This window comes from Nilaparvata lugens, chromosome 4 (assembly GCF_014356525.2).
Source record: "Nilaparvata lugens isolate BPH chromosome 4, ASM1435652v1, whole genome shotgun sequence".
Classification (NCBI taxonomy): domain Eukaryota; kingdom Metazoa; phylum Arthropoda; class Insecta; order Hemiptera; family Delphacidae; genus Nilaparvata; species Nilaparvata lugens.
The window spans coordinates 54,647,644-54,675,173 of record NC_052507.1 but is presented as its reverse complement, the minus strand read 5'-3'; the positions used below and the strand labels follow the sequence as shown (position 1 = coordinate 54,675,173).

The 27,530-nt window shown below is 35.5% G+C and overlaps 1 protein-coding gene across 2 annotated transcripts; it reads right to left on the bottom strand.

Annotated features, from left to right (window-relative positions):
- Positions 1-423: 423 nt before the first annotated feature.
- On the bottom strand, positions 424-27,314 carry LOC111047978 (RNA pseudouridylate synthase domain-containing protein 1-like). Of its 2 annotated transcripts, XM_039425876.1 has the most exons (6): positions 27,128-27,314; positions 26,341-26,525; positions 23,387-23,633; positions 15,543-15,688; positions 11,180-11,319; positions 424-617 (listed from the first exon to the last, which is right to left on the bottom strand). In XM_039425876.1, exons 2-6 carry the CDS (start codon positions 26,515-26,517, stop codon positions 452-454), a joined length of 876 nt encoding a protein of 291 aa, XP_039281810.1. In that variant the 5' UTR covers positions 26,518-26,525; positions 27,128-27,314; the 3' UTR covers positions 424-451. The 2 variants fall into 2 exon arrangements, with proteins under 2 accessions (XP_039281810.1, XP_039281811.1); XM_039425877.1 differs by lacking the exon at positions 26,341-26,525 and having other exon boundaries at positions 425-617; positions 27,128-27,302.
- Between the last annotated feature and the right edge of the window lie 216 nt (positions 27,315-27,530).

Sequence of the window (27,530 nt, the reverse complement as noted above, 5' to 3'; positions counted from 1 at the left end):
TTATGGTTTCTTCTTTCTAGAATATTTGAGAGTGATGAGAGATGTGAAGTGGTAGAAGTGCACACTTCTTCAGACTGTAAGTTTGTAAAGCAGTCTTTGTTCATTTACGCAGCTAGTAAACGACACACTTTGGTGGAAATCAACTGTAAGTGCGCGCCAAAAATTTGAAACAAAGATTTTGAAGTGGCGTTCCATGGAAGGAAGTAGTTTCTCACCAGTCACGTGACATGGAACAATTTACCACTGAAACTGGAGCACTATACCATTTACCGTGTTCGAAAAATGAACCCAATGGTATTCACTTTCTGCCAGTGTGAAAACTGCCTTAAGAACCGACGGTAATAATTTTCTGTCCCTGTGTGTACTTTCCCATGAGACTCAATATGAACATTTTTATGAATTCATAGGAAAGCAGCAATTCAGTGATAATAGTCAAGTAGCCTTACCCTAATCAGGAAGTGATGGTGGTTTGTAGCGGCAGAGCAGGCGTCTCCAGCTGGCGGAATGCGTCGGCGTCGAGGCAGTTGACCACCTCTACGGGCGTCCATACGCACGCGCTCACAAACGGATCACCTGTGCTCACGTCTATGCACTCCACGCCGTCCTTCAACACCAGCCTGCACAAAATCAATCAATCAAATTAACTAGAATCAACCATATCATCCTAACCATAGCACTTTTTTGTTTTCCCGCATCTCGATCCAGAACTGCAGCTAGTCACTACAATTCACCAATAAATAGAATTCAATGACTTTTCAGTCGCTTCTCTGAGCAACTCGACATAAGGTTCTCTCATGGAAGGTTTCATAAGAGGTTGAACAATATTTTTTGAGTTATCTTTATTGATGGAAATTATTATCTTGTATTGTGCTTTAAAAAGTTACTTGTTCACTAAAATGTTTATCACTGATTTGTCACTAAAATGCATCATAATTTGAATTTTCTAACATTTATTGATCATGATTTTAACAAAACAGCATAGCTTTTCTCAAAATATCCTCTATATATTGTAATATTACATTTTTTCTCAATTAAAGTCGATTCTTCAATTTAATATTAATAAAACTTGATAGCAAATATCGGTGTAATCGATATGCGGACTTAACTTTTTACCGGAAATTGATCAGCTACTCAAATGTTGGACAACTCACTTTGATGAAGTTCTATTTCTGAATTAACAGATAATTCTAAACAACATAAAGGTGAAATAAGTTTAAAATAACTTTGAAAAATAAAGTTTCAATGAGTATAATAAATGAAACTTGTAAAGTTGTATTCTTTATTAATTGGCAATTAATGACGTGTCTTGCTTTGAAGCTCTAGGCATTTATTTCAGGTGTTTCTCTCAATTTTGTATAAGGCTTGGCTATCGTTAGAAGTACAGGGTGTCAACTGAATACGGCTTAGAAAATTCCCGTACATTTCCCGTATATTTCACGTTTTTCCCGGTTTTCCTCGCTGGTTAAAGCATGATTATGTGCCAAAGAAGATAATTTTGAATAAAATTTAGAATTTAGAAATAGGCCGACACATCTAGAAAATACCTGAGTCTATACCTAATTCATGCAGGTGAACGGGCTAGAGTCAAGAAAACTTCAATTAATCTTGCCATGCCTGATTTAATAGGTTTATACTATAGAATAACACTACAATTTGAAATAATTGAAAAATACAAACAGCTTCAATAAACATTGGCAACTAAAATCGAACAACAGAAACAACAATTTCATGTTACTTTGGTGACATTCTTCATCTGATTCGGGGGCGCATTACTATCCCCGATTAGATAGCAATACGTCACAAAACCAAACAATATCAGTCATCAAGTATATCAGTCAACAATATCAATAACCAGTTAATTTCAACATGGAATTACTCAAGAAAGAAAAGCCCGTTGAACCCAAGTTTCGTCGATAGTAACCCATATAACCCATTTCATAATAATTTTGAATCCCCACTTTTGATTGACATTCTCGAATGAACATTTGTTTCACTACACTGCACTTTCGTTGGTCTGTACGTTGCTTTATCGTCGGGGTTACAGTACCTTGTTTTTGGCGGTGAGCTTTTACCGGTTGAATTTGGCTTGACGGCGACGTCCTCTTACGTCCCTAGACCTGTCGTCTGAACGGGTGTCTTGAAGCGGTGTTACATAAAGTTGCGGAACCAAAGGGGTGGTAGTACAAGAAGTTGGTTTGGGGACACACATGAACCGCTGTAAATAAATGTATTACAGCATTAATTTCTAACTCTTCCTACAATTCATCAAAAGCTAAAACAGGAGTTTATTCTGTTATTCAATTTAGATTTTATCTTGACGTTCTGATTTCATTCTCAAAATTTAACAGATTTAAAACAAATTTACTTGCCAGAGTGTCATTAATATACAATGCAACATTTATGAAAACACCCGTAATAAATTAATATAATGCTTTTAGAAAAATGAATACTTCATTAATAATTATGATGTTAACTTTTATGATATTTTTCGTTTGGTTTGCAAAATCAAATATAATTTTTCATATAGTAGCTCGACTAGTATTATTGGAAACTTGTGCGCTAGCCAACATTTTTTAATAATTATTTCATGGAAAAGAAAAACTTTCTTCTTTGTCTATTAAGATTTCTATCTTAAAAATTTACTAAATTATTCGAAAGCCTTAATGACATAAGAAAACAGAGTCTGAAAAATATAAAATTATAAAATGTCATAAACTCAATATGAACATAATCTTAAAAATTTCATTCCAATTTAAAGGCTATCTTCCTGACTTTCAGCAATACTCTACGATAATATATCTCCAGAAACAATAACTCAAATGTAACGTAACTGAAAAATTTCTATACTTCTTTAGAAAAAATTTATAAGTATCTTCCATCACTAATAAAATCAAAAGGATTATTCTCAATCAATATTATTAACTTGAAAAATAACAGGCTTTGTTGATAAAATCTTTTGATTGAAGTTTCAATTAATTGGGTTATATTTTAACCTTAGTTTACGTACCTTAGCGGTTATTTGAAGAAACAATTATTCGTACATGAAGAAGAAACACAATTAAACCTTTCAAGACATAGCACTACTAGAAAATTTAAACTTTAATAAAAATAAAACTAGCTCCTACATTAACTACTGAAATAAACTTATAAACCTGCCCAAAAAGGGCGAAACATAGTGACTACATCTTTACTCTCGTAGTGCTCCTAGCAAAGTGTCCTCCGAAACGTAATCTGGTCTTGCGCGGCTGGGGAATCGCCCCACTACTGTATTTAGAAACAGGTCTCCTATTGGGTGAATGGAATCAATTTGACCAATCGTCGCGTGGCTTCTAGAGCCTTTGGACCAAATAGTAACTGCAAAATCGGTAGTTTGTTATAATTTCAATGCTTGCTGTTTTCCAACTTATCGCACTTTATGTCGCGACAAGAAGGCTAAGTTTTAGAGATAATTCCATAATCTACATTCCTCGACGACTCGGAGCCACAATTTTTAAATATCTATCATGGGAAACTCGAAGTCATGGCCGTTCATAATAGAGAGAGAAAATAATTTATTTCGCTAACTCACTTACAATAATGGCTCTAGTCTATTGCGTATTAAATGTACTATTATAACTTGGGAAAAGGCCTGAATTAAATACAGTGCTCGGCACAATTAATATGTAAAAAAAATTTACCTATATTTAATGTAGGTTGGGGGGGTGTTATGGGGTTACTCAGAAGGGGGGTCAATTTGGAAAAATATAATATTCTTAAATAATAATTTCAAAAGTGCACAAGTATGTTTTTCATCAAAATGTAGCACCATTATACGATTATAACTGTACACTGTATTTCAAATAATATAAAGAAGGCAATTTTAGAAGAAAAAAACGAAACTCCCTAAACTACCCTTTACCCATTAAAACATTATAGTCCAGTTACTACTGGTATATACATTGATGTTTGCAATATGTAGGTAAGTATGATTTTTCAATATATTGTTTGGATACATTAGAGAAGGCTAGAACCAATTTTGCATGCAAAATGTCCAATATCTTCAGATTGCTGAAATTTAAATGTATAATTCAAAATCCCTCTGGGCGTAATTTTTTGCTCTTCAACCTGAGACCAGAGAACGCACAAAGTTACGCCCAAAGGGATTTTGAATTATACATTTGAATTGTGGTAATCAGAAGATATTGATGATTTAAAACTAAAATTCATTATTTTGTTGAAATTTTACTCGTTTTTGTAACTCAGAACACATTAGATATAGAGAGCTCCGGATGATTTAATTTTATTCCGAATTTTATAATCTGAAAAAAGTCGAGAGCAAATTTAACTGTCCGACGACTGGATTTGGCGGAAATGAGCTTAAAACTAGAAAATGGACCGAAAATACGAGGTTTTTGGGCCATTCTGTATCTAGCACAAGAAAGTTCTGCATGCAAAAATTGGTTCTGGACTTCTCTTATGTATCCAAACAATATAATGAAAAATCAGAACTACAATTTATTATATTGAAAGCACACCCCCTTTTTCATGTCTATATTGACTTGACTAATATTAAACATTTTAGGTTCTGAAAAACATATGTGTGATTTTATTTACTATCAATAATTACAACACCGATAATACCTACACCAGATACGGAACTATACCTCAAATTGATATAAAGGTATTTCCACACATGCCGAACCGAACCTCGAACAGCGTAGCGAATCCGCCGTACATCAAGCCGTGTAGCGAACACTAGCCATATGTTCCCTTAGCGTCCCACTAGCCGCTCTTTTAACCGTTCTTTACTAGGCCGTTCGCCGAACACTGAACTTTTCAGCCAATCAGAGCCCTCGATTGAAATTCGCCGTGCAGCTTGCGGTTCAATTTTGGCTATCCATCACAAGTGGAAGACATGTGAATACTTTCGCGAACATTTAAAGGCCGGAACACATATAACCACACCGAGCCCGCGCCGATTTACGGCTGAGCTACGCTCGCGACACGGTGATGGTGGTAGGAGAGCACACTACTCCGTGCGACAGCCGTGTCTCAGTTCTGTAGTGCTACTGTCGTCTGATTTCTGAATGCGTTGAACTATTGTTAATAATATAACACTATTAAAAGCTTGTTACATCCGATTTAAATTTATATATCTTCTGCCTTCTGCATCTACACATAATTAGTTTTAAATTTAGAATTAAAGACACAGTCACGGGTTCCTTCTTTTATACTTTTTGTTGTTTATTTTATTACTTATTATATTATGTCTATTATACCTTTGGCTTGAATTATTTGGTTCTACTTTTACTTTTGGTTCAACTTATTTTTGCGTTCAACCATATTTCTTATCATTTTGATCGTACAAAACTTGTCTTGTCACTCGTCGTAGTACGTCCGACTGTCGGCCGTACGTCGACACGAGCTCGGTGCGGTTATGTGTGTCCCGGCCATAATACAGTACAGGCCTCTTCTCATTTTATTCAATCTATATTTTGAACAATTCATTGTCATGAATAATAAATTTATAGGAACCGATGAATAATGTTTAATGCAAATAGAATAACTTCTGAAAAATTAATGATAAGATAAATTTCAATATTAAAATAATGTTGACCAAGAACTCAGTTCATGACAATTATTTCCTTTTAAAATTATAATCATTTTGTTATTTTTAAACTAATAGTTAATTCCACCAACTAATCATAAGTTGACTGGAATAGATTCTGTAATTTCCATATCCTATTTATCTTAATAAATACTACAACATATTCTAACTCAAAAAAGTGACACCTTTATACATATAAATATAATATTTAAAATATTTTCCACTTGCTGTCGATTTTCGTTGGTAAGAACATTGATCATTGTTATTTCACAAAAAAGTGGGTAGAGTTGAGAATAATTCCCCCCAAAAGGTGTCTGGTTTGGTCTATGTTTTGGCAACCCAAAAAAACTTACTTAGGTGGATAGGACCTTTTTAGGTTCACCAATCTATACTATAATAAAGTAAAGAGCTGGCTTATATTAGTACAGATAGGAAAATTATTTTTGACGCATCATCACGTCTGAAATACTGGACTGATTAACTTGAAATTTTGCAAATAGACTCTTAATTGACCGAGGATGGTTTTAAGCCTATTTTAAATTCTTCGAATTTTCATTACGTTAAGTTTTCAGTTTGTAAAGTTTTAAAATAGACCCTTGCGGAGCACGGGTTACCTGTTAATCAATAATAAAGTTTTGATCAAGGAATAAGGGAGTTTTATTTTCATCGATTTGCAACATTCAGAACAGTACTGAACTGTACTCTGCACGACACTCCACAGCGTTTTCAGCCGACTGTACAGTGCGTCAGTCTATCAGTGACTTGACTTAATTATTTAAATGAGAAAGGGGCTGAAAAAATTATAATAATTGATTAAAATTATCATAGTGATTTACAATTTATTGATGCAAATTTAAACACATCAAGGAATGCGTTTTCGCATTGTGGGTACATAATTAAAAACAAAAACATCAAGCAGATGAAAACAGTGTATCCAATATGTTGTTTATTTGAAATGACCGTAATCAAAACTGGATAAGCAAGGTGGATAATATTAATTTTTCGTGATAGGTTATTATAACTACTCTAAATACTTTTGTTACCAAGGTTATTATAACTACTCTAAATACTTTTGTTACCAAGGTTATTATAACTACTCTAAATACTTTAGTTACCAAGGTTATTATAACTACTCTAAATACTTTTGTTACCAAATATATTATAATATCCTAGAGCCTATTGATTGGATTCTCCAATTGGTTTTAATTTAATTAGGTCCTATCGATTAAAAATGGATGATCAATTATTGATTCACAAGAAATTATGATAAGAGAATCCAAATCAAATAATATTCTAATCATGTTTAGAGAAAAATCAGTGATTGGAACATATATCATGTCTTAAAATTATTTCAAATATCATTGACACTACGAAAACTGATGATTTGAAGCCGAACTTAGTAAAAGTATCGGGGTACAAAAGCATAAAAAATTTATTACGGGAGAAGAAATTATAATAACAGTCATAGTTCATACAAAAATGTTCTATCACAGTAAATTGAGATTAATTCCCAGAGGAATGCAAAAATTTCCCTCAAAAAGGCCCTGTTGCACAAAAGCCGGTTAAATATTAATCCTGATTAATTTCACGTGAACCAAATCAGAGAAGAGCATTTCAAAAAGATGGATCTACTGGAATTAATCAGGATTGAAAATAACCCGGCTTTTTTGCAACCGGCACTAAAATACCTGATTGAATGATTACAGAAGTTCAATAGCTGAGTCATAATTTTGACACAGTTCCACACACATGAACTCGCTCACTCACTTCCATCATCAACAGACGACGAATTAATTATTATCAGCTGTTTTTCCAAGGATGAATAATAATTATCCTTTTAATGCCCTTCAGTGAGTTTTCCCAAGGATGAGACCTAGTGCAATCGAAGTTTTATATTATAAACCTACCTACTATGTTCTGAATTCCGTGTGAATCGTTAAAGCAGTTTTCGAGATCCGGTGAAATACAAACATATAAACATCTAAACATCCAAAACTCTAAACATAATTATAAACAGAAATTGCTCGATTAATAGTATAGGATAAATCAACAGAACAGATGTTTCATTATTAAAATTGAAAAAGATTCACCACTTGATAGCATTTTATTGTTTGAATTCGCTGAGCGGTTCGCTGCATGGTGCGCTGCGCAGCGAATAGCACGGTTCACTGCGCTGTTCGAGGTTTGGTTTGGCATGTGTGGACATACCTTAATAATGAATATCGAAAGAAAACCTACTCGTTCCGATAGAACTTACCGATACACAGCACCGATAAAACGGCGTATCGATACACGATATTTATAAAAAGCCACATTGATACACCAACCTGCATCATCCATCACTAATACAACACTCATCCACTGGCTAAATTTCAACTCTGTCCTTAATTGATATACAATTAGCTAGTTGATGGAAGTGTCAAAAAATTCCCGTATCTCGACAAAATTTCCGTACAATTCCCGTATCTCGACAAAATTTCCGTACAATTCCCGCCCAAATGAAATTCACGTACAATTCCCGGATTTCCCGGTTTTCCCGCCGCGTGGACACCCTGAAGTATTTGTCTCCTGTTGAAGATTTTCTAAATAATTTAAATTTAAGATGTTTTGTATGAGATTTGAATGTTTTTATAAAATTTATTGATGTTATTGAACATATTATGTGAAGTGTAGATTTCAATTTCTCTTTTCAATTGGTGTTAAAATTTTCATTTAATGTTGAAAGCCATAAGCCTGCCTTATAACCTGTAAACGAAGGATAAGTATTCTTAATTTATAAGTTGTATATTTTGATCTAGTTTTGATACAATAATATCTGAGTTTTTGTGAAAGCTTTTTGAATCTATTCTGATGAACATATCAAACATATTTGTAACCTCAATTATGTTCAATCTATTTTCAGAGCATGTAAGATTATTTGTTCTGGTGTAAACTAAATTTTTTCGAATCACATTGAAAATTATAATTTGATTTGCTCTGAACTGGACTTAATATGCATATGCATTAAATCCATTCATGATTTATCAAGATATTAGCATAATTGGAACCGATGACTTTCCTTAGGTGATAGGTGAAAGCTATCAAACCTATTTGGATAAAATTGGTAGCTCGCCAATATTATCTTTACTCCTCTAAATATTCTACTTGATTTTTTTTATTGTAACACATTTTAAGACTATTTTTTGTATTTTCTTTCAACATTTTCGTATTCAATTGTCTAATGTATTTTTTTGTGGAGGAGACAAAATGGGGTTACCATTTGTCTCCATAAATAAATAATAAATGAATATAGAAACACAGATTTTGGATGAATCTTTTGCTTAATGTTTAATCCCTTGAAGCTTGGCATCCCTTAACCTTGATTAATCTATTAACCAATATTCTTCGGCCAAACACATTTTCAACGTTTCTAAACATACTAGCCGTTGCCATATTGTGTAAAATTTCAAAATTTAATACAGACCTGTAAATAAAAAATAATCTTAATCTGAACCTAATCTAACCTAATCTTAAATAACCGTTACCCTGAAATTGCACAGAAGCCTTTCAAGGATTGGATGGAGGTTCTACTTTTTATGAAAGTGAGAAACGCTAGAAAACCACAGATTTTGGGCAAATGCTGAGCATTTCTTAACCTTAGTTGTAATTTCAACATTTTCTGTTATTAGTTCTCGGAAAAGCTGACGTAACGGGGCAAGCTGGGATAAAGTATGACTTAGCCTGATATGCCCCCTGTGGGTTGGGGGAGCTTTGAGTCGATCGTCATACTCAAGAATGTGTTGAAAACCAGAATTCACCCACAGTATCCATGCTTGTCGTAGGAGGCAACTAAAATGGACCTCCAGGCAACTCCAGAAGTTGCCTTGCCTTCAAACCCACGGGATCTGCCTCATCAGGGCAGTTTCAGAGGGGCAAAAAGAAAAACCCAAGAGACCAGAGATGGGTGAAACTCCAGGCACAAATTTAGGTCAAGAGGCTAAGTCGAAGGTGGCCAGGTGCCCTAGAGGCGATTTGGCGGCCCCTCCTTCAGCGGAAGGACCTATAAAGAAGCCAGGAGTGGAACTCACATAGGTCACGATTTTGTGGGTGGAGAGACCAAAACTCACCACTTTCTCAGAGAAGGGCGGCCATTCAGGCAAAACTTCTTGTGAGAGGTGAGGCTTTTGACGCTGCAAAGTTTCGGAGGGACAAAAAGAAAAACCCGAGAGACCAGAGATGGGTGAAACTCCAGACACAAAATGTGGGTCAAGAGGCTGAGTCGAGGGTGGCCAGACGCCGGGCGTCCTAGAGGTAATTTGGCGACCCCTCCCTCAGCCGAAGGACCTACAAAAAAGGCCAGGAGTGGAACTCACATAGGTCACGAGTTTGTGAGTGGAGAGACCAAAACTCACCACTTTATCAGAGGAGGGCGGCCATTCAGGCAAAACTTCTTAGGAGAGGTGAGGCTTCTGACCCTGCAGAGTTTTGGAGGGGCGAAAACAAAAACCCAAGAGACCCGAGATGGGTGAAACTCCAGACACAAAATGTGGGTCAAGCGGCTGAGTCGAGGGTGGCCAGTCGCCGGGCGCCCTAGAGGTAGTTTGGCGTCCCCTCTCTCAGCGGAAGGACCTACAATAAGACCAGGAGTGGAACTCACGTAGGTCACGAGTTTTGGGTGGAGTGACCAAACCTCACCACTGCTCATTTAGGCAAAACTTCTTGGGAGAGGTGAGGCTTCTGACCCTGCGAAGTTTCGGAGGGGCGAAAAGAGAAAACCCAAGAGATCAGAGATGGGTGAAACTCCTGGCACAAATGTGGGTCAAGCGGCTGAGTCAAGGGTGACCGGGCGCCCTAGAGGCAACTTGGCCACCCCTTACTCAGCGATAGGACCTTCAAAGTAGGCCAGGAGTGGAACTCACGTAGGTCACGAGGACTAATCAGTCTGAAGAGACTGCCAAGCATATCACACTGGATTGCAACAAGCAACCGGGTGATGAATGGGATGTTAGTATAGGGAAAAACTCCATCCTGGTTCTTGTAAAGAACACAGGTATTGGTTTGCCTAACTAACATACTACTTGGGAACACAATAAGCTTCAGTTGACGTGTGGGGCTCTTTGAACCTTTGGATCCTTGAATCCGTCCCTTCAAAAACAATAAACAATAGCCTGATATTGTGACAATAGAATGAAATGTTTATAGCCGCAAACAATTGTGTAAAAAGTGGCATGTCTCATTGCAAGAGAAGACTGAGAGCAGGAGATGGGAGCCCTGCACTAATACTGCTTTCTTCACTCCCAAGGAAGAGAGCTGTGGTGATAACAGGACATGGTTATCTACAAGGACATCTGTAGAAATGATGTGAATGAAGATGGTGAATGAAGACTGTAGTAATGTTTACTAACTCTGATCCTTTATATTTTCACAGTTCGTTGCAAAAGATAAGAAATGAAGAAAAATGTAAGTTGAAATTGTATTGGGCTGCACGATTTATCATGGCCGAAGTAGCCAATTCATCGGGAGTCCGATCTCAGTAGGTGTCAAAATCTTGATGTATTGGAAATAAAACTGATCTGATAGATAAAAAAATGAGTGAGTTAATAGATGAATGACCTGAACGAGTGCAGAAAGGTGCGCGGAGGCTTGGTGTCACGGCGGTTGCTGTAGGTGTAGTCACCCACTATGGTGTGACCCAGATGGGAGCAGTGCACTCTCAGCTGGTGACGTCGACCTGTTATCAGTTTCAGCAGAACCTACAATAAAAGAGTCACACTCTGCATTTCAACTGAAACATATCATTGAGAAGTCACATTCAACATGACTTAATGCGTATTTCAACTAAAAAATATCATTGAAAAGTCACATAATGCGTATTTAGATTGAAAAATATTACAAAGGAAAGTCACATTCATCAATTCAGTTGAGAAAAATCAATGAAGAATTCGGCCAGCCCCTAATGTTATTTTTCAAAGGACTTTAATGTCATGATTTTCGGAAAAAATTCCACGATTTTCGTTTCAGCTGTACAGTCGAGAAAACGAAACCCAGCCGCTTCTAATGCAGGAGTGCAGTAGTTTGTGTGCTCTTTCCGAACTGTTAGACTAAGATTAGACCAAACGATCGGATAACGCTTGATAACTGAACAGAGCTTATCAAAAATCCCTATAACAAGTTTAAAAGCTTTGTGAATCTCAGAACTGACTGTGGATTCTATTTATTTTTTAAAAAGAAAGTAAATTATATCATGAAATGATACAGTCGGATCTAAAATCAATCCAATCGCATATCATGGGTATGGGATTTAATTTTCAACATTGAATATCAACTACCAAAAAGAAGAAAAAGGACTAAGGACTGGAGATATTTTTTCTAGAGCATTTGCTCTTGATATTGGGTAAACAGATTAATAATCCTCTTCGAACAGTACACCCGGTTGCACAAAATTCTGTTAACTTCTAATCCCGTTCAATTGCACTAGAGCCAATAAGAGAAGCCTTCTTTAAAAAAAAACATTCTTGTATTTTTATTCTCAAGGAATTTAATCATTATTAAAACTTCACTGGCACTGTACAACTGAAATACGCACATGTCTTTATTCATCGAAAATGTTTCTTCTTCTTATAATTTTTTTTAATGTTTCGTAATGTCTTCTTATAATGTTTTGTATTATTTTTATAATTGATTACCCAGGCCGAAAAAAGCCTGTTCAATCAATCAATAGTTTATTTTTACTTCATACAATGCATACATGAATGTCTATAATTACATAAATACAATTGACAATTGACAAAATAAGTTAAAGTAAAATAGTATTATTATTGAACACGGAAAGTCCCTGAAAAGGTTGAAAGCCTGAGCGCGGGGGCCGAGTGTTACTAAAAACGAAATTATTTTAAAAAAATAATAAAATTGGTGGATTCCTATTAACATCTAAATTTGAAGAAATTAACAAAGAAGGAAAGTAAAAAAAACAAAAAAGTTAGAGAATACGAGATAATAAAATAAAAAAGCAGACATTCTTGAATGATTGTGAACTTATCCTAGTTACAATATTACAAGAAATCACTTATCCTAGGATGTGAAGAAGCAATCCATGAATCTATCTCTCTCAGAAGTCTTCCATTCAAATTATCTGTTATAAAAAGAGCAGGTATCACACTTATAAGCTTATGCACAATATAATCAAACAGTCTTCTACAAATGGATAGAACTGCATTGTGTGGTTCAAAGGTAATGATTGAGGGTCGGAGATTGTAAGGCTAGCTTCACACGCATTCGGTTTCATTCGGTTCGGTTCGTTACCGAAAACAAATGAGGCTTTCATACATGTCAGGTTTTAATTCGTACGGTTCTAATTAGGTATTTTCTTCCTAAACACAACTGTGTTTGGATTTTCACAGTTCATGCTGGTATATTTAAATATAACAGCTGGTGTTAAATTGTAAGATGTTATTTCTTGAACAACAAAATTTTAAAGTTAATTAAAAATTGTGAATTATTTGAATAGTTTCTTTTTGATTATGTTAATTTTGGATGTTCAGAGAGATTATTTTTTTAAATTGAAAATTTGTTCCTTGTTTTGACACATGGTATATAAACTTCATCTCTTCTCTCCATTGATGAAGTCATGTAATATTCGTGGAAAAGTTAAAATAATAAAAATTCTCTCTGAGTTTCAATTTATAACTTTCATATTTTTTTAGCAAACTATTCATTGAGAAAAAATGTTCCTGTGAACTAACAGAAATGAATTGACCATATGATTTTGACTTGGAAAATTTTGAAACATATAATCACGATATCAGGTTAATATGAACAAGAAAGGCAAGCGTGTGTAAAAGACTTTGTTTTTTCCTGTTTCCCTAGCAACGAATTCGAATATGATGAAACCTATTCGTGTCGAGGGGGCTTTCGGTGCTATGCGGTTGCTATTCGGTACCGAATTCAAACCGAATCATCGTTTCACACCTATCGGAATTTGCCGAAAATGAAACGAACCGAACCGAACCGAAAGTGTGTGAAAGTAGCCTCTTGCTAGCAACAAATTGAAACCTGATGGAATTTATTAGTCAAGTGGGCGTTCGGTTCTATGCGGTTTCTATTCGGTACCGAATTCAAACCGAAATACCGTTTCACACTTATCGGAATCTGCCGAAAACGAACCGAAAACGAAACGAACCGAATGAGTGTAAAACTAGCCTGAGGCGATATACGGAGGTTGAAAAGTTCTCTATGTTTATTAATGTAAATAATTAAATTCTTTATATTTATACAGCTGCTCAACCGTTCATACATTCAATTCATTAAAAATACTGTCACTTGGAAATCGTTCAGGTTTGCCCAAAATGACCTTTAATAATGCTTTTTGAATAGTGAATATCTTATTGAAGTGATTCGAATAAGATGCACCCCAAATTTTTATACCAAACTGAAGATGAGATTGAATGTTAAATTTTAACACCCGGTGCAGCCGGGTGTGACTATTGCATTGCAATTAAACCATTAACTTAGCAGATATATTGGGAAACCCCAAAAAATAATTAAACTCTGAAATTTTTCAAGAACAAGTTCGGGCACTCGCTCGCCGGAGCGAGCGTGTGAAAAAATACTACAAGCTCTCCTACATCAACAAATGGATTATGTTATTGAGCAATAGAGAATTGGAGCAAGACGTGAAGGAGAAAAGTGCCTGAATTAGAACAAAACATCTAACCAAAATGTGTGATAAGAATTAGACCAACGGGAAAACAGTCTTATTTAATAAAAAAATTAGAAAACAGGCAAATAAAAAAAAAATTATTCATTCATTCATTGTTCCACTGTGTTTACTTGCTAAAAACGCAACAAATTATTTTTTTCAGACGCTACTTTCCATTAATTCTGACTCACTTGTTATTTTTCATTAAAAATACACACACCTTCACGCAAATTTTCCAAGATATTTTTATCGAAATTAGGGAGAAATTGCCAATATAATTTGATGCTGTGATTATGATTGAAAGATGGCTACATTGAAACGATTTTGGACAAATATTTTTCACACTTTTCTATGTTATTTGCTCCAAGATTCGAGTTGTAGAGTTTCTATGTTGGTTTGATTATTACAGATGACCGATCTGATTAGCCAGTCGGTTGATGATGTCCGGTGAAATCTATGGTTAGCAGCTGGCCTTGAAAAATGTGAAACAATAACTTTTTGTAGATAATGGAGCACACATCCAGAGTAGTCGTCTATTGATAAAAAAAGCTTCAATAATACAAATACAGAATGTTTGAAAATTGATGAAACGATTTGAAATGCATTATCATACTATACAAAATTAATATTCTTGTTGAATATAAAATTAATATTAAAACATGCATAGAAAATAATTAATATGTTCATATAATTATTGTTCATTACTCCATTGTGTGAACATCCCCACAAGTACTCAAGTGCTTTCTGGACGAGTATAATTGTGAATCAAAATTCGGGGAACGAACAGTTCTAGGCTGTGTCTGTTGTTCCTCCTCCAACAATTTTCAAGACTTGTGTTAATCGGAACTTGATTATGAATATTATAATAATTATGAGTGAGAAATGAGAGCAAATGGTTTTTATTTTTGCTCAGCAGAGCAAAAAACCATTGAAAAGCAGGGCTTAAAACTAATCAAAACTGAACTTCAAAAATAATCTGAATACATAGTAAGATTCACTTGAAGCTGTCAGCGTGTTAGAATTTCTTATAGGATGACATCAATGCTTCCCATTCAATTAATGCTGACAATCTCACTATTGATATCTGATCAAATAATCGTAAGCTCAAACAGCCTCCCAGCCGCCAAAGCATTCAGCTGTGCACATAGTTAGTGGCACATTAAATCGGATTTTCGATTTCATAAATACTGATAACAATTATAGATTGATTATATTTGAATATCATAATTGAATATCGATTAAATCAAGATTTGTTAAAAATTACTATAAAGTCCCTACCTTGGTGGCTGGGTATCCGTCAGGGGTGAATACCCCTCGCTCGATGACCAGCATTTGGGTGCGAGCTCCCTTCATCGACCCCCCCACACAGCGCCCCTCCCCGGTGCTCATACGGTTGCTAAGCGACTGCTCGGCTATGTCCACACCTGCAACACCCATTCAAATCAAAACAAATCTTTATCTGACCCAAAAAAAAAAATTACAATGACAATGGTTGTAAAAGAAAAGAGTAAAATATTACATAAAATTATAAATGAAATACCATTTTGTGCCGTTTGCACAGTTTCAGTTTGAACTGCATTTCATTCTAATCTGGATTGAATCCATATCAAGTTGGTTCCTTATATTATAATGTGGTTCATTTTGAGTTTAAGCCAACATTAAATCTACTTTAAGCTGCCTGTGCAAACGACCCTAAATATGATAACATATAAATAGGCCTGAATATATTAAACGGGAAGTCCCTGCAATATTCGGAAAAACCTGAGCGCAGAGGCCGAGTGTTCAATGATAAACAATAATGCAAGAAAATAATAATGGGGTAACATGCAACTTAGTTCAATTTTATTATCTAGCATTTATGGAGAAATATCATCTATTCATTCATCATAGCCTGATATAGCTAAAGGAGCTAGAGTGGGATCCAATTTGAACAGTCAGCAACTTTCCCAAAGGCTTGCTGGGCCTATAGTAAGATTGACATTATATAGTCAGCATCTGATTAACATTTGTTTGCTATCCTTGTCCGGCATTAGACAAAGCAGATAACTCTAGCCTTTTCCAACTCGGCATCTTTGCCAATTGTTTCTAGACTATGTACAAAAGTAATGAGCTACCAGAATACTTACTATCAACTACGAAAGTCATAAGATATATATTCATAAGATTATATAGTCAAGATTATATAAGATTTATATAGTCATAAGATATATATAGTCATAAGATATATATATCTGTGGTCATTGCTCCATCACAGGGCACAACATCAAAACCTGCCCTTCAATCGATAAACCTCCAGTATGTTTTAACTGCAAAAGAGCTGATAAACCCTCAGACCACAAAGTAAACTATCTAAAGTGTCCCAGCTATGTGAAAGCATTGCAACAATCAATTGATCGAACAAATTATGGAAGTGCTTAAAAAGATTAAAAATAGAATTTCCAGCTCAAAATCATCAAATAAATTCACAGCATCAAATATAAAAATAGATATTCAAGATTTCCTATCATCTATTGAAAAAACAGAATTAATAAAACAGTCAGCGAAAAGTAGGACGTCTTTGATTTTCAGCTTTGGTCAATATACAGATTTTAATTTATCATTAGCTCGCTGGAATAAAAATTATTTACGTATTTCAGAAGGCGTTGCACATTCAATCAAGAAGAAAACGCTGAGTCAAGATGAATACAATAGCTTACCTACTGTTTATTTACGGAACGTAAATAATAGCTCAATTCGTTTTCATCTTGTTAAAAATTCATTGACATTGATATTAGCGCAAAATAATAACAATGAGGCTCAATTAGGTATCCGTGACCTCTTACTGGTAATAGACGAATATGCATCGATAAATAAATACAACATTACGATTGGAATAGATTCTTTTGATATTGACTCCGAGTTTACATGCTTGGACATTTTAAGTTTAGTAATTAAAACTAAAAACCTGAATTATGCATTCTATTACAGAGGAATAAACAATCTAAAGTTCTTGGATATACCACATGAAAACGATGGCTCTGAAGATTGTCCAAAAGGATACCTACCGTATGATTCTATTCTTTATGCTTATTTGAACAGTATGATAGAACTCAGGAACTTTATTCAACAGTATGATGTTCTGAATGCGGATTTATATAGGGGAGTACTATCATCACTGAATAGTAATATCTCTTCTTCAGCAGCATGTATTCAAGAGATAAGGCGAAACGAGATGAACATCTACGACAATCGACTTAAGACTTTCCTGTGGCCGACATCCACTACATATCGAATGGGCTTCTGTTTAGAAAATGAAGGAAAATACGTACCCTACAATGAAACAACAAAGTCATTCTTAACTAAGGAAAAGTATATTCTAGTCAGTAGAGACACCCAAATCATGCTGAATGCTGAGCTGCTGAAGAATATTCTAAAAGTTAACATCACAAATTGTAAGATGCCAAAAATAACTTGGATGGATGGAGTTCCAGGGTGTGGTAAAACTCACTTTATCCTTCAGCAACATACACCAGGTAAAGATCTCATTTTGTGTCAGACAAGAGCTGGAATAAATGAAATTAGGCAAGAGGTGAATAGAATTCACAAAAATAAATATGAAAGAATAATTAAACAGGACTATAGAACAGTTTCATCTTTTATAATAAACGGATCAAAAAAGCAGTACAAACGTGTTTTCATAGATGAAGCAGTATTAATGCATGCAGGTTTCGTGGGATTTGTCTCATCTCTCGCTGGTGCTTCTGAGATTATTCTGCTAGGAGATTCAAACCAAATACCTTACATAGAGAGAAGTAAATTAACAGCTGAATGGTCACACATTTCATCTCTCTGTGAGAAGAGAATCCATCAAACAGTAACTAGAAGGTGTCCAATAGACGTCTGCTACATCCTTTCCAGCTACTACCAGGACATTAGTACGAAAAATGAGGTCCTGTTATCCGTCAGACCTCCAATAACAAATGGAGAACTTGGACCACTTGAACCTAACACTCTGATTCTTACATTCACTCAGCTCGAGAAGAAAACAGTGCTAGAAGAGCTGCAATCAAAACTTCACCCTTCAGTAAAAGTCCATACAATTCATGAAGCACAGGGCTTAACTCACAAGAATGTAGTTCTGATAAGGAACAATAAAAAACAACTTGGAATATATAACAGCACACAACATGTAATAGTAGCAATGAGCAGACACACACAAACCTTCAGATATATCACAACAGGGCAAGAAGATTTAGTGCTGACCCTAATTCGAAAACTAAAGGATGTTAGTGAAGAGTTTCTCTTAAGCTGGAATGAAAGAAACATGGAAGGGATTAATGAGAGTTTAAATAATGAGTAACAACAACTTATCAAATTTGCTCAGCTTCGAGGATCTTGATTATTTTGAAGAAATAAACGATGAAGTGATCAACAACAGTCAACAACTTTGTGCAGCATTGAGTTCTTGTGATTTGAGCATCTTCTGTCTCAATATAAGGAGTATCAGAAGAAATTTTGATGAGCTGATGATTCAATTGTGCGACATTAATTTTTCTTTTGATGTTATTATTCTAACCGAATGCTGGATTAGGACTGAATTTGTACTCCAGTCCATTCGAGGATATGATGTATTTTCCACCATAAACAACCCATTACAAAATGATGGTGTAGTTGTTTATGTTAAAGATAGTATAAATGTACAATGTGTTGAGCTACATATTAACCAGGCAAATGTCCTACATATTCGGTTGGATGCAGCAGACAAAAAGTGGAATATCCTTGCAATATACAGATCACCGTCCTTCAATGATATTACAGATTTCCTGTGTGACTTGGAATCGATCCTGAATGAATTAAGAGGGCAACAAGTCATATGTGCCGGAGACATGAATATTAACACCCTTCAAATTCGTCCACATCATCAATTGAATGACTACTGCGATCTTCTAAGCGAGCATGGGCTCAGACTCTGCATTAAACAAGCAACCAGAACTACAACAGAAACTGCTTCTTGCATAGATCACATTGCTACCAACTCCAGAGATAATCTTTTTCCAATCATTTATGAATCAACAATAACTGACCACTTCACCACAATTCTAGGAGTGCAACATATTTCGAGAAATAGTGCAAATGAAACTGGAACACATGAAATAAACGAGAAAATAGACATTAATAGCTTGAAGAATGAACTACTGAATGAGGAGTGGATTCATGTTTTAGAAGATAATAATCCAGATACATCTTATGACACCTTCTTATCAACTCTGAGACAACATATACAAAATAATATCAAGCAGCATCGGCGGCAGAAGAAGTACAAACCCATCAAACCATGGATCACCAGAGGTATAGTAGCAGCAATAAGAACCAGAAATCTACTCAACAAAAGAAGAAAGGAAGACCCAAACAACATTAACTTAACCAACTTCTATCGTCGGTATAGGAATACACTCACAGCTTTAATTCATGAAACAAAGGACCAATACTATAGAGAGAAATTGTATGAAGCTGGAAAGGATAATAAAAAAATGTGGAAAGTAATCAAAGATGCTACTGACTCTAAATCAAAAACAAAAATGAAATTGAATGCTTTAAAATAGATGATAGGATTTTCAATCTAAAGGAAAATCCAGAAACTGTGCTCAACCACATGAATAACTTTTTCACAAATGTAGGTGAAGAAATGGCGGAGACAATAATAGATTCCTTAAGAAAACCACTAGACCAAATCATATCCCAATATAAACCTGTTACAAGAACTCTACACTCCATCTACTTTCACCCAGTAACTGAAGATGAGCTTCTTGAAGCTATTAGTAGTTTGCGAAATGACAGTGCTCCAGGACTTGATGGAATCAATAATAGAACATTGAAGTCGATAAAAAATGTAATTGTAAAACCATTAATTCACATATTTAATTTAAGTCTGTCAAAAGGAATTTTTCCAAAAGCTATGAAAGAGACATGTGTTAGACCATTACATAAAGGAGGCGACAAAACAAATGCCACCAATTACAGGCCTATTTCACTTATAAGCAATATTTCTAAGATTTTGGAAAAACTGGTAAAGAAACGTCTTGTGAATTACATGGAAAAAAACAACTTACTATCTAGGAATCAATTTGGTTTTCGTGAGGGGAGGAGTACAGAAGATGCGGTATTAGAATTGTCAAATTTTGTCACAGATAAGCTAGAAAATAACAAAAAATGTGCAGCAGTGTTCCTGGACCTAGCAAAAGCTTTTGACACTGTTAATCACAGTTTGCTGCTGAAGAAATTAGAAGCCATGGGAATTAGAGGAGTTCCTCTAGCATGGTTTAGATCATACCTCTGTGACCGGCGTCAAAAAGTCAAAGTTGAAGAACATCTCAGTTCAGAGGAAACGATGAAGTTTGGGATTCCCCAAGGAACAGTTCTTGGGCCAATTCTGTATTTGGCATATGCAAATGAGCTATGTTCAATTAAGATAAGAGGAAGAGTAATAGCTTTTGCTGATGATACGTGTATACTATTTGAAGGAAACACCTGGGAGGAAGTTTTTAATCTGGCACAGGAAGAATTGATCAAAGTCGATAAATGGTTAAGAGAAAATTTGCTTACAGTAAATGCAACAAAAACGAAATTTTTAGCCTTTTCTCTGACAGAACGGACGAGACCACCGGATTCTTCAATAATCCTGCATCACTGTGGAAGCACCAACAACCCGTGTGATTGCCCTTCAATTCAACAAGTCAATGAAATGAAATATTTAGGAACAATAGTGGACAACAAATTCAAATGGGACAAGCACATTAATCTATCAATTACCCGGATCAGGAAGCTTCTCTACAAATTCTATCAACTCCGTAAAATCCTCAACTATGAGACATTAAAAACTGTTTATTTTTCTTTAGTGCAATCAATTTTAAGATACGTCATAATTATCTGGGGAGCTACGAATTTTACACATGTTGAACCTCTCTATAAACTTCAAAAACGAATACTAAAAATAATAGGCTTCAAGGAGAATCAATTCCCCACGAACATTCTTTTCAAGGACAGTAAAGTACTGAGTGTAAGACAACTCTACATCCAGGCTATCATCACGCGAATGAGGAGAAACAACGAACACATAAGACTGGCAGATCATAACCATCAAACAAGGCAGAGAAACACGTATTCAATAGTACCAAGGATGAACACTACATTTGGGCAAAGAAACTACACATATTTGGGACCAAAAATTTATAATTCAATACCAAGTTACATTAGGGAAGAATTCAATAGACACAGGTTCAAGAAAAGTTTATTTTCCTGGTTGGTTGATATTGGAGTGGAAAATTGTGAAAATTTAGTTAGACTGTAAATATTGAAACTATTTATTCTTCATTCCACTCTTTACTGTTTTTCATTTTTCTAAAAATAACCTTTCTTATTATTATCCTTAATAGAACATTAATATTTATTTACTAATTCCATAATTTTGTTTGTTTGTATTATACATTTTTACTAATTTTATTATAAAAAACTTTAATCCCATATCAGTGAATGAAGTTTGTAAATAGTAATTATTACACGCAATAAGCAACTAATTACTTATACCCCAACACATATAATATATAGTGGGGTGTATATTTATTCATTGAAATTATCATTTATTCATTGTTGAAACACCGCTGATTTATGTAGTTATATTACAATACTATATTATCAATATTCTAATGTTGCATTCAATCTTCATTGTAATTAATAAGTTTTCATAATATGTGAAATTTGCTGCATAATTGGCTGTTGTACTGTAATTTATTGTAGATTCGTGTATGAACCAGAATGTATTGTAACTTACTTGAATAAATAAAATTTGAATTTGAATTTGAATTTGAATTTGAAATATATTGCATTAGTGTTATTTGCATTGTAACTAAACAAATAAATAATATTTTATAATAGTTAAGGATCAAAAAATTAATATTATATCAGATAAACCGGGATAACTTGAATGACATCATCTACTATAGAAGACGATGAAAAAAAAAACAATGCTGTCCCATCATTTCATAATAATTAATAATTTTATTTTATTGATTCATTTATTGATTCAATGATACACAATTATTCATAACGTAAATCTCACTACATAAAAGTAGCCTCTAGCAATATCACAGATTCAAAGTTCTAGTTTAAAGTTATCGGTGAATAGCAAATGTTGATAACAGTCGTTAAGACATGTTAGAATCCCTGAAATTGATCAGCAAACACGCGAAGATATTTTGACCACAGCGGCATATTATTGACCAAATCGCAGGTGGTGGGGAGTCGAGTGACTTTGACGGCGCGTTTCCCTCTCCACCAGCCGCCTAGAACTGAGTGATTCAAAAACGTTTGTTTTCCATGGTCCACCCAATATTATGCATTTTTTACAATATTATAATGATTTTGTAATAATTGTTGTTCGTTTCATAACAAATGAATAAATTTGAATTTTAATATTCAACTGACAGCGACTATAAAAAAATTCTGCTAATATATATCCTAGACTAGAAGCCTGTGTAGTATATTATTGTACTTGTTTTTCAAGGCAGAAGGAAGCTCATTTTCACTTCATTCAAATTTATTACCGATCAAAAATGAAATTAAGTTACCTAGAGACAAAATTAGGAATTTAAGCAGCTTTCGGTGAACGCTCTCACCAAAGTGATGGTCTTTCAGCTTTCGGTGGTCTGTAGCATTATTGATCTCAAACATGCATCGACGTGGACAAGAGATGCTGACCAACACAAATTATAGCACAAGCTCAAGGAACAACTACAGAATACAGCAACATATGAAATCGTTCTACGAGAAAATCCAATCCATATGAGCCAAAAAATTATCAACTACCTTCCGCACCATCTTAGGTATATTGAAAATGGAGTGCAGCTCAATAAAAAATTGAAAGACTGGATGGCTGATAGGTGTTTTTATGACATAAAGAACTTTTTGTTGTGGTTTTTGTAATGTTATTTCATAATGTGCCGATTGCCGTTCAATTTTATTGGTGTACATGCAATGAGACAAATAGTTTCAAATTTCAAACGCCTGTTAAATCATTCCGCACTATATTTGCAGTAAAAGAATGGGAAAAAACTAGTGAGATGTGTAGATGGTGAGTGGTGACTCACCTACGGGCACCTGCACGTCAATCAGCTGATCAGCTGAAACATGGCCGCGCACAAGCGCCAGGTAGTATTTGCTGACGGTACGATTCTGAAAGCAGGTAGCAGCAGCCACGCATGCGCGCCGGTTTAGAGCGACCATTATGAGGCCGCTGACCGCGTAGTCCAGCCGGTGAACGAAATAGAAGCGGTTTTTGAGGCTGGGATTGGCCAGCCAAGGGAACACGGCAAGTAGGCGCCATTCTAGAGTGTCCTACACCACACAACAAATTATACAACTTGAAAAGAGATTATTAAAGCTCGTGTTGGAAATCAAGTGGAGAGATTCACTCCAAAATGTCCTCATCCTTATTTTTTTCTTCCTCCTCCTCCTCATTCTTCTTCCTTTCATTTTTTTCTTCATCTTTCTTTTCCTCATCCTACTTATTCTGATGTTCCTTGTTCGTGTCATAGAGAGATTCAATTCAGTCCTTGCTTCCCTTGTAGATAACAACAATACTTCCCATTCAACCAATGCACAGGTTTCCAAGTGAAATTCACTAAAATCAACAAAGAGAATTAGGAAGGAGAAGGAGTAGGAGTAGCAGAAGCTGAAGAAAGAGCAGGAGCTGAAAGAGTAGGATGATGTGAAGGATGCGGAGGAGGAAGAGAAGAAGTACGAGGCGGTCAAGCGAGAAGGAAAAGAAGATGATAAATAACCGCATAAGGATTCATCCAGATTCAAAGACTCATAGACATAGCCTACATTTAAAAATGCTACAATTATTTTTTTCAATTATTTCAAAACATAATCTAATAGGCTACATGAAAATTGAAAAGTTTTTCATACTAATAACGAAAAAAGAGAAGAAAATTGCGCAGCCAGGGAAAGTCATCATCACTTTCATTTTATTTTACTTTTACTTGTATCTTGTATTACACATTTATTGAATGACACAGAAAAAGTAATCAAATCCAGAAGTAAACCTAGCTCCGCAGTGCAGGCTGGATTTTACTAACAAAGCTTTCCATGTATGGTATTACTGGTGGTCCCTTGCAGCTTCTCCGTTCCTACCTGGAGGGCCGCAGGCAGGCCGTTTTGGCGAACGGGGCCCTGTCACGGGTGAGGTGTGTGGATTGTGGAGTGCCGCAGGGCTCAATTCTGGGTCCTCTGCTTTTCTTGCTCATGATCAATGATGTAGCTCTTTCTAGGGACAGAATGGTGGTGTGTTATGCGGATGACACCTCCCTCCTGGATGTTGGCAGGAGTCTGGATGATGTGAGCACACTAATGCGGGCGTCCATGGAGATGGCGGCTGACTGGTTCTCTGCAAACAGGTTTCTCCTAAATGCAGAAAAGACACAGACGATTGTTTTCAGCCTCAAGAATGGTAAGCAGCACGATTGTCCTCCAGTAAAGCTCCTGGGTTTTATGTTGGATAGGAGACTTTCCTGGGAGGAGCATATTCAAGGTGTCTGTTGCAGGCTGAGCAGGATCCTGTTCCTACTGAAGGGTCTGAAGAGGTGCGTTCCCGCGGCCTATCTACGCATGTGCTATTTTGCTTTCTTCCAGAGTGTGATGGCTTATGGTATCACACTTTGGGGCAGTTCCACCCATGTGAGGAGGGTCCTGCTTTTGCAGAAGAGGGCACTTAGAATCTTATGCAATGCTGAACACCTTGCCCATTGCCGCCCACTGTTTATACAAGAGGGTCTTCTAACTGTTTATGGCCTTTATATTTTCAGATCTGCTGTGAATGCATTTGGTGACCTGGAGGTCCAGCCTGTCAGGGGAGACTCCCATGAGTACGGCACTCGTAACAGATTACGACTGGATCTCCCATACTGCAGGTTGGGGAGGACGCAATCCAGTGTGGTCTACCTGCCGGGAAAGATTATAAATAAGCTGCCCATTTCAGTGAGGAGTCTACCTGTGGCTGCACTAAAGCGAAGGTTGAAGCACTTCCTGCAGGAGAATCCTTTCTACTCACTCAACGAATTCTTTGAATGTGACAGTGCACTGGTGAGTAGATATTTTTGACTTTTTTTGGCGCTGTGATGTCCGCTGCTGGTTTTGCCTTTTTTGGCTTTTATGTTTTCTCCTGACTTGTCTCTTGTGAGCATGCCCTGCATGGTCACTTTATGGACAGAAAGTTTATTATTATTATTATTATTATTATTGATGCTTGGCTGAATCGGACTAAGCGCTGAGACGGCAAATAATAGCAGCGTTGGTGGGAATGCGAGCGGCCGCAGTAACATCTTCCACCCAGCAATGGCCGGCGTAGTTCCGCCTGGTGGACAGACGAAAGATCAATCCAGTCGGTTATTTGATCCCTCCAGCCAGGCTCAGCCAAGCAGCCGAGACAATAGAACAATGGTTCAAGACGGTCTTATTCGCGTTCATCAGCAGTTTTCTTTCTCACGATTATTTTGATTTTTGTGCTACCTATAATCAATAATAACTCCAGTAACCAATAAAAAGTTTCCAGAAACGTGGTGTACTACCATATTAACAACTTTTCATTTTTAATTATTTAAAAACATTGTTGACATTCTGAGCCTTCAGGCTAAACTTGGGGTCGCTGAGAACGAATCTGTATTCAGAATTTCTCTATCACGAAAAATAACGAAAAAGGCCCAGCTGTTGATCTTCTGGCAACCGTTAATAGTCATCCTGCAATGCGGTCAAAACACTTCCAAGCCAGACATCCATCTTAAATGACAACAACGCCAAGCTGTGAGAAACCATCCTGAACTGCGGCGCTAGGTTATGGATGAATATAGAAGAACATTGAGAGAGGTAGGAAGATGAAACAGAGAAAGTGGTGGGAAGAGGAGAAGTTGTTAAATATAGTTTTAGATATCCAAAATAAAATGACTATATTTCTAAATTAATTGAAAAAATATTATTTTCATGACTTTCAATAATTGGTATTATTTATTCACTTACATAAGAGCAACCTAGGAGAAATTCTCACCTTATTCTCAGGATTACTGCTATTTATTAATAAGTCATGGGGCTTGTTGATTACAATATAGTTATCACTTTTGTAGATAATTTCAATTGTCTTCTTTTTTGGCAACAGCTTTTTCTTTAAGTATTTGCCCACATAGTTTAGCAACAGTGTCAAAATATGCTCAATAAAATATTCCATTCAATCACCTGAAAAAGGATGTTAATTACTACGGTACAGTATTGAAACATGAATTTGATGGAAAAGAAAGGTGATAAAGATAAGAATGTAGTGAAGATATGAATGAAATAACTTTGAATTGCAGCATTTAAATGGGGACAGCTTTTTGTGAATGAACTAATTATAACCTATAGAAAACTTGAATACCGTACAGTGAGAGTTAGCCTACTTCAAACAGACATACATTTTTAGTGGGGAAGCCTTTGTGTTGTATAATTATGAAGAAAACCAAACTCAGATTTCAGTTTAGAACAATTTGATCAACAATACTGTTTCTGAACTAAATTGTCATTATTCCTACTATGAAGAATAAATTCCGAATTAGGTTATGTTTTCACATCTCACAAATGAAAGTTTAGCTAAAGTCTAGGTACTTATTTTGAATTATACAATTTTTGAATTTTATTATTATAAATATTAAGTAGGCTGACTTGATTAAAAAAAACGTTATCCTATTATAATATTAATTAATTTTAAACTAGGCTATAACTTAAAAGTTGAAATGACAGACTATATTTTGTAGCAGTTTATAAATGAAGCAAATTGTATAGGGAAAGTTTTTTATACTCACTGAAAGATAGATTTCAAACCAAGAATCTGTTAAAAAAATAATTTTATTTGGTTTGAATATACTAATATAAAAATAGTTTATCCAACAACAAAATCACGATATTTTTGTATTCGGCGTTCTGCCTCTACGTGACGACTGACGTGAGCGAGCAAGCAGCCGGTCACCGTCAAACAAACAAACAAAGGCTAACTTGATACTTTTTGGGTGAAATCAGGCTAGCTCAACTACCGCGCAATTTTAAATTAGCGCGTCAGTTTAGTTCAATGAATTATAGTTCATTTTAGTCGAATATAGCTCTAAATGTAAATTGACTGTTTTTATTAAAAAAAAAACACATTAACAGAGGCTCGGATAATAAACTGCACAAACCTTCAAACGTTTAATTGAAATTTATTTATAGGGA

Bases quoted from the DNA above. Each gene is read 5' to 3' on its own strand.
- LOC111047978 (XM_039425876.1), bottom strand. From the start codon at position 26,517: ATGGAATATTTTATTGAGCATATTTTGACACTGTTGCTAAACTATGTG. The intron at 15,689-23,386 runs GTGAGTCACCAC...TGGGTGTTGCAG, and splicing joins TGACGTGCAGGTGCCCGTAG to GTGTGGACATAGCCGAGCAG. The intron at 11,320-15,542 runs GTAGGGACTTTA...CTTTTATTGTAG, and splicing joins ACGGATACCCAGCCACCAAG to GTTCTGCTGAAACTGATAAC.